Below are 10,869 nucleotides of genomic sequence, written 5' to 3' on the forward strand. Positions count from 1 at the left end.
ACTGCACCCCTCTTCCAATTGTTGTCTGCTTCCTCCATAGAGACATCTCTCGCCGCAGGATCTTCAGGCTCCTCCTGGTCCTGTCAGTCCCGCTGGTTCCTCTGTGAAGTTCCACGTCCACGTCCACGGTCACGTCCCTGACGACCGCGTCCTCTTCCCTCTCCCAGCCCCCAACCCGGGCCTTTGAACCATGATGCCCTCAGGTTTTTGAAAACCAGGGCTTGAGGTGGATGAATGCCATCACCATGTTCCTTAAATTGATGACCCAAATGGCCACACACAGCACACCAATCAGGCAATCGTTCGTATTTAACTAGGAAAAACTGCCTCCTGCCTTCCTTCACCACCGAGACAGCATTCTTGAGTGGTTTGTGGACATTTATCTTGACCCTGACGAGCACAAAGTTCCCTTCAAAGTCTTGAGATTTCGGTTCAGCATATATGAGTTCACCAATTTTTCCAGCCAACGCTTTCACCATCGGGAAGTAACCGTCAGGCAAATCATGTATCTGAACCCAAATGTCCAGCATATCCAAATTAACCTCTGATGGCTTTGTGAAGCCATCATACTCAGCCAGCACAACTGCATTGCCCTTGAAAGTCCATGGACCTTCGGCCATTACACGCTCTCAATCGCCCCAACAAGAGAACTGCATCGTGTATAGATTTCCTTCGAGCGGGCGGATTTTTACTTCCTGCGCCAGATCCCACGCAGCCCTCATGTTGTGGAAGAACCAGTACTGGTTGTAGTCTTTTGGGGTATGGACCCTTGCTATGGCCATCCACCTGATAGCTGCATCTGCTGGAACCTGTTGCTCCTCAAAGACCACGTCATCTAGATCATCTTCCGTTAAGCCCAGATTCTTCATCATCTCCTCAACATCACCGGTTCCCGAGCCCGCGCCTGAAGCCGAACTCGCCATTACTGCAAAACCCTAACCCGACGAACAAGAGAAATCACCAGGTGGACAAAACCCTAGCTACCCTCTAACACCCCAAACCCTAGCTAGTCTGAGACCGGGCATCGATGCAAGATCGCCCCGTTATCAGTCCAAGTCCAGACAGGGCTCAGGGGAAAGATCGGCGAGGGGAGAGATAGATCTCAACGGTGGCTCCCAAAGTCACCGAGAGGATAGGTAACCCTAACAAGAGGGGATCATCCTTGTATACAAAGTCGCGGCAGGTGAGTGGCGGCGCTAACCCGATCAACGTCTGAGATCAAATGTTCTGCCAGCAGACGCGGTGGTGGTCTGCCAGCGTTCGCGTTGTGTGATCCCTGCGGGCCGGCCCGCAACGCCCTGATTTATGGATCGATTCCACCGTCGGTGCCCCTCCGCCCATCCAAAAAAATTATGTGCCTCCTCGACCCTACTTTCGCTGGGCGCAACAACCATAGCGGCGGATCCTCATGTTCCGCGGTGATTCCACCCGATCAGTGCCTCCCCTACCCTTCTCACTAGTTGGGCACAGCAACCATGGCGGCGGATCCGCAGTGTCCGCGGCCGCTCCACCTCGGGCAGCGCGGATCACGGCTAGCGGCCCGATGTAGGCGTAGTGGGTACAGGCGCGGTCTGCTGTTCTGCCCCGCGCTCCCTCCATGTATCCCCTGCGCATCCGGTGGCCAGACGCTTCTTCCACTCCGGCCTAGGTAAGACCCTCTGCTCTGCTCTCTGTCATGCGCGTGCCAGTGTGCGGCGGTTATCGAGCCGCGGTGAATCATATTCTAGCCATGTCAAGTTCTAGGGTTCTTGTCTATGCATACAATTCGATTTTGCAGGCGTGGTTCCTTGTTGTTCTAGGTTGATTCAGATTTATTTTTTCCGATTCACCACTTGGACATGAGCCAGAAATGCACTGTTGTTCTAGGCCGTGTTGTTTGGTTGTACTGTGCACAGAAATGCTATCCATTTAGTATTGTATTCGCGCGAGTAAAATTCATAAGCAGACTCCACTCCTCTGTGGACGTTCAGGTTGCAGGTTGAAGCTTTATCAGGGCCTCGGTTATTGTTTATTACAGAATTGTCCAACACAGCGCCTCGTGCTAGCTGGCCTGGTTGATGATGCCTATCTCCCTTATATTCAGAAACGGAATAGCTTATCCCTTATATTCAGAAACGGAATAGCTTAGGCGTGTCGTCCGCGACGAAACAAGTTCATGGCATTTTGTCTTCAAATTAGATTTTGTACGTCCCTGCAATATGTGTGTCAAATGCCCCAAATTGGATTTGTGAGCTCACTTTCCTACTGCACGGTCGTTTACTCTCTGCACATTGAAGCTCTCTGAATTAACAAAACCTGTTAATGCCCCCCTCTAACTGTTACTCCCTTCGTTCCAAAATAGATGACCCAACTTTGTACTAACTAACTTTATATTAAAGTTAGTACAAAGTTGAGTCATCTATTTTGCAACGGATGGAGTATATCTTAAGCTGCTTCTCCATAACCATTTGTGTGTCTACGGCTGTTATATCCTACGCTACTCTGACAATTTTTATAACTGTACCTTATTTTATACCGTCGACATTTCTAAATTATTTGGCAGTGGCTCACGAGGCAGCAACTTCACACCACCACGCCGCCTAGGCTTGATTTCTTCCATTGCATGAAGTGCAATTGCCGCCTTGGAATGAGACTATCAGAACACAAATGTCGGGAGAAGGGGCTAGAGACAAACTGTCCAATTTGCGGTGACCTCCTATTCACATCAAGTGCTGCAGTTAGAGCTCTTCCTTGTGGTCACTTCATGCATTCAGCTTGCTTTCAGGTATTAGCAAGTAAAATAATAATTTTCTTTTTCAGATAATATATATCTGGCTACTGGCTGCCAAAAATGGTTCTGGCAATTGTCAACCCTAGGCATACACTTGCAGTTACTACACTTGTCCTATCTCCATATTGAGCCCCATGATTTGTTTTCATATCAAAGTGAAAACTATTATTCATTCTATTTTGCTCTTCATCTACAGGGCATTCCACTAGCTCATAAGTGATTTTTCATAAAGCATGAAACAGACACATTTTTCATTATACTGAAAGGCTATACCTCAATTCGAAAGTACTCAAAAACAAATAATTTATCTGTGCAGTTGTATTGTATGATTACTCTCCACGAACAATACAGTTCTGATTCCTGACGCTCGAGGGTGACTTTACTTGTGGTCTTGTTATTTAAACTCGCTCCTAAGATGCAAAGTGAGGACTGCTTTAGTATTTGGGGAGTATGCAGTCGGATATTTGGCTCGAGTCATGTTGAGTGACTGAATGTAATAGACAAACTTCATTGGTATTGGTATCTGAAGAAAGAAGAGGAAGCATTGTAAATCGTTGCTATTATATGAGATGCCAATCGAGAAGTGCCAGTTTCATTTTGACTTGTTTGGGCTACATGCTGTAGAGGTAACAAAACTATTGGCATAGCTTACAATATCCATAATATAAGGATTTTTACTTGTGAGCTGATTGTCTAAATTTTGTAAGCACATACATGATTCTTACTGAACTACTATAATATTTATTTCTCCATTTCTGTATGTACAGGTGTACTTTGGCATGCTTGATGCATTCTTGGCTGCTGAAGAGCTTCCAAAGGAATACCGCAATAGGTGTCAGGTATTCATGTTCTGTTCTTGGTTTCATTATTTTCATCCACTGTAGTATTTATATTCTGTTGTGTTATTCATACAGGATATTCTTTGTAATGATCGTGAAAGAAAAGGGAGATCTCAATTTCATTGGTAAAATCTCGTAATGCAAATCCCCCTCCGCCTCCTCAGTTCAGAGTCATTGTTCTATATTAGTGGGTATGAAAAACAATTCTAACTATCCTTGCTGGAAATTGGTTGGTGGTGTCCAGTGCAGACTAAAAAACTTGAGTTGATTTTGCTTTCCACAATATGTTCATCTCAGCCACAAGGTAGAGAGAGATCACTAGATAACAAATCTTTCAGTAAAAAGTAAATTACAGCCATTGATGAACCATAGGTTTGCAAGTTTCTTGTATCGAGACTTAAAAACACGTAATTAATTATACTGGCCTACTAAACGAGGAACCTATATTGCTGAGATTCAACATTCAGGAAAGTATTACATATGGAAAATCCTCTACAACAGACCAGACTGTTAGAATTGTTTTTTATGGTGTTTATTTGAATTTCGTCAGTGTGAATACTGAATAAGCAGGAAACCTTCGAGAGATGTCAGTGCAACATTCCTTATGCAACTGCTACTGCAATTGATTCCTTTCCAAGCGCCTTCTATAGAGCTTAGCAGCATCTATCTTCTTGAATTTACATGGATTCAATTTAGTTACTTTACTTGTAATAAGCAGCATCATGCTCATTGTTGAATAATTTCTTTTTTATCGGATTTGCTATGAACCGATAACTTTAATCTTTGCTTCTTTTCATCAAATCATATCTGAAGCACTAGAGTGTGTTTCCTGTGTAGAGGCTTTCACATACTTCCATGCGTAGATTGTACTTTCATGACATAGGTGTTTATTTAACTAGATGATGCCCCGCGCGTTGCTGCGGGATTTTTTTTGAGAAAAGTCAGGATCCAAATTGAAATAACAAAATCGTATAGGTTTTTATTCTTTTTTGGCGGGTAAACTCTTATATTACTCAAATCACAACAAAACCGTACAGTTGACTTGCACATTATTTAGAGCTAGCAATCTACATTGATGTAAGGGCAATAGGCCAACACATGCCTCACAGTGGAGGTTTGCATAAAATGCACATATTATATCAGATATCAATAATTGGCGCCGATACACTAGTAGAAAAAGGGCCATTTGTCCCGGTTCATAAGGGCCTTTAGTCCCGGTTCTCGAACCGGGACTAAAGGGTCGGTACTAAAGCCCCCCCCCCCCTTTAGTCCCGGTTCTTATACGAACCGGGACTAAATGCCCTCCACGTGGCCACTGCCTGGAGCTCCACCTTTAGTCAACCGGGACTAAAGGAAATTTTTTGATTTTTTTTTGAATTTTTTTATAATTTAATCTCTAACTTGCCGGCCGGTCACCCATCCTCTCACTACCCCAGCCTGAGCACGCTTAACTTCCAGGTTCTATTCTCTTTCGTTTCAAGTCTGCACTTGTTGTTTTCCTGACAATAGTAAGATGTCAATCCTATTAACCCTCAGGAGTTTAGCTTGAGCATTAAGTCACACATTTCACTGTTTTAGTTTGAAACTATTATTTTAAAAAACAATAATTATTTAGTAACACTAATATTCTTTGAATAACTAGTTTGACCATAGTTTGACCACAATTTGACCAGATTTGACCAAAATTCAAAAAAAATGAAATAATTATTTAGTAACACTAATATTCTTGAATAATTATTTAGTAACACTAATACTTCTTGAATAAGTAGTTTGACCACGATTTGACCACAGTTTGACAAGATTTGACCAAAATTCAAAAAAACTGAAATAATTATTTAGTAACACTAATATTCTTGAATAATTATTTAGTATCACTAATACTTCTTTGAATAAGTAGTTTGACCATAGTTTGACCAGATATAACCAAAATTTAAAGAAAAAACTGAAATTTGAGCATAACTTTTTTTCCTTTTAGAATTTGAGGATTCTAGAAATTTGCAAACAAGCCATAGGCTGTCAAAATCGGATGCGGATTTTCGTGCTAAACATTTTGATATATTATACGTTTTTTTATATCGTATGCAAAAGTTATAGCCGTTTTACTTTTTCATAACACTTTTTTGCAAAACATGTCCAAATTTATGTTTCATGGCACCAACCGGGCCTAAAGGTCCCATTTGAACTGGGACTAATGCCTGTACGGTGCCCTAACCGCTCGAACCGGGACTAATGCTCTTTTTTGGCCGAATCAAAGCCCTGTTTTCTACTAGTGATACATGTACTCCAGCATGATGATATATTTGTAGTCTTGTACAGCTGAAAAACATCTGGAAGTATGAGAATCTTTCTCGCTTATAATAGGCGACAATCAAAGGTAGTGATTATTGATACTATACATGGCGTGTTGGGAACTGAAGCATGCATCTTCATTGTAGCAAAGCTTGATGTTGCCCTACATGATGTAAAATTTGTCAATGTTCAAGAAAGCGTTTTTAGGCGCCGCCTAAGCGCGCGTAAGCGCTAAGCGACAGCTAAACGCTTCGCTTCTGCCCTAGGCGGAAGTTTTAGCGTTAAGCGAAAAAAAGCGGGATTTAGCGGCCGCTTTAGCGCTGAGCACTGGCTAAGCGGTCGCTGAGCGCGCTTAAGCGTTCAAAAAGCGAGAAATGAGCCACGGGCTGGAGGTAAAAGGTGGGTATAAAGGCTTGGCCCAATACTGCCCTGTTCCGCTAGGGTTTACTGGGTTAGAAGGGGAGGGGGGAGAAGAGAGCTCCAGTGGCAGCTGCCATTTATCTTATATGCTCTAAAGGCAATATTATGCATTTATGTTTGCTGTGTGAACCACTGGACCTTATCCTTATGTGTTATTTGGCTATTTGTTGTGGTGTGTAAACCACTGAATCTCAACCTTATATGCTATTTCAGATTTTCAGTTACCTATGTGCTATATTTCCTGTTTTCTTGTGCATATTATTCAAAAACAGCCAAAATCTGGCCAATTAAAAAAACGCTTAATCCCGGTTAAGCTGCGCTTAAGCGGATATTGCTCTAAGCTGTGGCCTTTCGCTCCGCTTACGCTTACCGCTTTCTTGAACATTGAAATTTGTAGCTGAAGGAAATATGCCCTAGAGGCAATAATAAAGTTATTATTTATTTCCTTATATCATGATAAATGTTTATTATTCATGCTAGAATTGTATTAACCGGAAACATAATACTTGTGTGAATACATAGACAAACAAAGTGTCACTAGTATGCCTCTACTTGACTAGCTCGTTGATCAAAGATGGTTATGTTTCCTAGCCATTGACATGGGTTGTCATTTGATTAACGGGATCACATCATCAGGAGAATGATGTGATTGACCTGACCCATTCCGTTAGCTTAGCACTTGATCGTTTAGTATGTTGCTATTGCTTTCTTCATGACTTATACATGTTCCTATGACTATGAGATTATGCAACTCCCGTTTACCGGAGGAACACTTTGTATGCTACCAAACGTCACAACGTAACTGGGTGATTATAAAGGTGCTCTACAGGTGTCTCCGAAGGTACTTGTTGGGTTGACGTATTTCGAGATTAGTATTTGTCACTTCGATTGTCGGAGAGGTATCTCTGGGCCCTCTCGGTAATACACATCACTTAAGCCTTGCAAGTATTTCAAATAATGAGTTTTTTGCGAGATAATGTATTACAGAACGAGTAAAGAGACTTGCTGGTAACGAGATTGAAGTAGGTACTAAGATACCGACGATCGAATCTCGGGCTAGAAACATACCGATGACAAAGGGAACAACGTATGTTGTTATGCGGTCTGACCGATAAAGATCTTCGTAGAATATGTGGGAGCCAATATGAGCATCCAGGTTCCGCTATTGGTTATTGACCGGAGACGTGTCTCGGTCATGTCTACATAGTTCTCGAACCCGTAGGGTCCGCACGCTTAACGTTTCGATGACAGTTATATTATGAGTTTATATGTTTTGATGTACCGAAGGTTTTTCGGAGTCCCGGATGTGATCACGGACATGACGAGGAGTCTCGAAATGGTCGAGACATAAATATTGATATATTGGAAGCCTATGTTTGGATATCGGAGTTCGAGGGACGTCATCGAGCTGAACGTGTGCTGAACTCGGAGGTGCCGTACGTTCGGTACTTGATCGGTCGGATTGTGAAGACGTACGACTACATCAACCGCGTTGTGTTAACGCTTCCGCTTTGGTCTACGAGGGTACGTGGACAACACTCTCCCCTCTCGTTGCTATACCTCAACAGTAGCATTGTTAGATTATTAGATTTATGTAACGCATAATACCTTGATAGATATTATTTTCCTTGAGGCATTAATATGCCTGTGCTGAAATGTGTCGTGTTCGTGTGGTTTGTAGTGCTGCAAAAAGACAGAAAAATTGTGGTACATGTCTTACAGCAATAGCTGACAGTGGTCTTCCCTTTTAAAACACTGTAGGGGAAGTTTATTAAACTGTCGGAATTTGCTGCTAGTATCTTCAGTAAAGTCGGGTTTTTTCCTTTTGTACCGAAGTTTCTGTGAAAGCAATTTTTTTGTTAAAACATTGGTTGAGGAATTAAATAAATATGCATATCTATGAGCAGTACCTTGTTTCAATTTTTTCTCTATCATTGGAAGCAGCTACACTAACTGGTGTTGTATTATCTTGTGAGATCCCTTGCCTAAGGATAGTTGGACTATAAAGTAGTGTTCATTAGAAATAGTTGAGGTATTTATTAAAACAGAATTGCAACTTTGAATTGAAGGTTGAAAACAAACCTCTCAATAATTCTGTGGCTGGAACCTAGAAGGGACAATACGTTCTCGCTTTGAGATGCTTGAAGAAACGTTCTCGTATATAGGCTGGAGATGGGATTCATAATATATATGAACATTGACCCTCTGAACATACTCAAGGAAAGCAAGGCAAAAACGATCAGTGGGTCGAGAGCAATCTAAAACCAAAGAAACAACATGGCTCATGAATATTGGAAAATGGAGGAATCAGGGAGAACCTTGTACAGAGAGGGGATTGAAACAGGTTGCAGGCGGCTTCGAGGGCGCAGATATGACCCTGCCTCGGATGTTTCCTACCTCCGCCTAATGATTGAAAGAGCAATCGGTAGAAAAATATGGCATGCATATAATTCCAATTCAACACCACACAATATGTTCAGTTTTGGAACCAATTTTGAACTACTTAGTAACTTGTTAGATGACTAAAAATAATGTATTGGTCAAAATAATGAGATGCTAAAGCATGTTTCACTAGTAGAAAAATGGGCTTTGGTTGAGGCTTGGCCAGCCCATTAGTCCCGGTTCTGCCACGAACCGGGACCAATGGAGGCATACGTCCCGGTTCGTGAGCCCGGAGGCCGGCCGGGCCTCGTGGGGCATTGGTCCCAGTTCGTCTGGGCCCATTTGTCCTGGTTCCTGGCACGAACTGGGACCAATAGGCCTTGCTCCTGGCCCACCACCTTTAGTCCCGGTTGGTGTCTGGAACCGAGACCAATGTGTTATTTTTTAAATACTCAAGCAAAGCTATAATATTCTACAATAGCAAAAAGAATCAACTAAAAAACTTTAATAAAACTCAAAAAAGAATCAATAAATGATAAAATTAGGCAACTTAAATTATATAAAATTTATGCAACTAAAAGAATCATTTTTTTGTTATGATCAACTAAAACAAAATTATAAAAAATTCAACAGCTTAAAGAGTCAAATCAAAAGATTTTAGAAACCCCTAGTTGAAAATTGATGATGTGGCTTTGAATGGTGCATTTTGAACACAGAAAAAGTCTGGAGTTCAAATAAATTTTAAAAAAATGTAATCCCTTTATAACAGATGAGTTTCCGTATGAAACTCTGATACTTCGAAAGAGATTGTCCGTTTTGTACACGAAGTGCATCCAGTTTCTGCCGTAACCCTCTCTACTTTTGTGCACATGCTATGTGGGTGAAATGATGATATCATGCCAACTTTCAACCTTTTCAGAGTTCATTTGGAATGCTTTTCAATTTCAGGGTCTTATAGCTCAAAAAAATCAGTAAATGCATGAAAAATAACAAATGAAGTCAGAAAGGGTTGAAAATTGATGATGTGGCTTTGAATAGTGCATTTTGAACACACAAGAAGTCGGGAGTTGTAATAAGTTATTAAAAATAAAAAAGAGGCGCAATGCTCACATGCACCACATGTTGCCTTCACTTCAATTTAAGCCATGTTTAGGCATAGCAGGAGCGCTGGTAAACTAAACACGAAGATAAGAGAGGACACTTCTCTATATTAGCTAAAACCCCCTAAACCCACCCCCTTTAAAAAAAACCCCTAAACCCACCCCTTTCAAAAAAAACAAAAAACTCAGCTACTTTTTCTCCCGATTGGAGCTACCAACCGGGACCAACAGCCCCCTTGCCTGGGCTCGCCGCGGCGGCCACGTGGAGGCCCATCTGTCCCGGTTTGTATAAGAACCGGGAGTAATGGTACTGGGTTTTAGTACCGACCCTTTAGTCCCGGCTCCCGAACCGGGACAAATGGGCCTTATGAACTGGGACAAATGGGCGTTTTTCTACTAGTGTTTCTCTTGTTATTACCAGTTTACTTGACATTTAACACAGTGGTTTCTCCTATATTGATTTTACCAAAATTTGTACGCATATTCAGTTTACACGAAAAGTTTTATAGCCATATCATTGCCCTGTTTTCCTCCATATTTAGATGTAATAAGAGCTAGCCAGATCGTAGGAAGCTTCAGCCTCTCAGACACAGTTCTACAAACCAATCAAGAAAATAATTTTCAGTTTTCTAGATTTATAAGAACCGAACCTGTAGGCACGATGTGGACTGAGGAGGCTACGGTGAGATCCAAGTACAAAGAGGGGACGTGATGTAAGCACATAAGCGGAGATTGTAACAGTGGCGATGAGGAGGCTGCTGAACCATTCTCATAGGCCGACGGGGTCGGCGAGCGCGGAGTTCACTTTTCTACCTAGATGCATAGACGCCGTGATAAGAGCCCAGATCCAGCCGACGACAGATGCCGCGGTAGGGTGGGTGAGGCATGGGCAGTGGCATACCTGATGGACCTGGTTATGTGATGGCGAACGCGAGGACAACGGCTGCACGACGGAGGCAGCATCTCCCACCGATAGTCGGCTGGTTCTAGAAGCTTCCAGCCCCACCTCCTCTTCGAGACCTGTACCAACAGGTGACGGGCTATGAGCATCAGGGCTTCAAATTTGTAG

The 10,869-nt window shown here is 42.4% G+C and overlaps 1 protein-coding gene across 2 annotated transcripts; it reads left to right on the forward strand.

The window, feature by feature from the left end:
* Positions 1 to 1,348: 1,348 nt before the first annotated feature.
* Positions 1,349 to 4,413, forward strand: LOC123050421 (uncharacterized). 2 transcript variants are annotated; one of them, XR_006423765.1, is made up of 5 exons: positions 1,349 to 1,648; positions 2,543 to 2,764; positions 3,087 to 3,396; positions 3,538 to 3,609; positions 3,685 to 4,413. XR_006423765.1 is itself a non-coding variant. In XM_044473222.1 (3 exons), exons 1-3 carry the CDS (start codon positions 1,476 to 1,478, stop codon positions 3,746 to 3,748), a joined length of 309 nt encoding a protein of 102 aa, XP_044329157.1. In that variant the 5' UTR covers positions 1,349 to 1,475; the 3' UTR covers positions 3,749 to 4,413. The 2 variants fall into 2 exon arrangements, 1 of the variants encoding a protein (XP_044329157.1); XM_044473222.1 differs by lacking the exons at positions 2,543 to 2,764; positions 3,087 to 3,396.
* The last annotated feature ends 6,456 nt before the right edge of the window (positions 4,414 to 10,869 follow it).

This window comes from Triticum aestivum, chromosome 2D (genome assembly GCF_018294505.1).
Source record: "Triticum aestivum cultivar Chinese Spring chromosome 2D, IWGSC CS RefSeq v2.1, whole genome shotgun sequence".
In the NCBI taxonomy this organism is placed as follows: Eukaryota; Viridiplantae; Streptophyta; class Magnoliopsida; order Poales; family Poaceae; genus Triticum; species Triticum aestivum.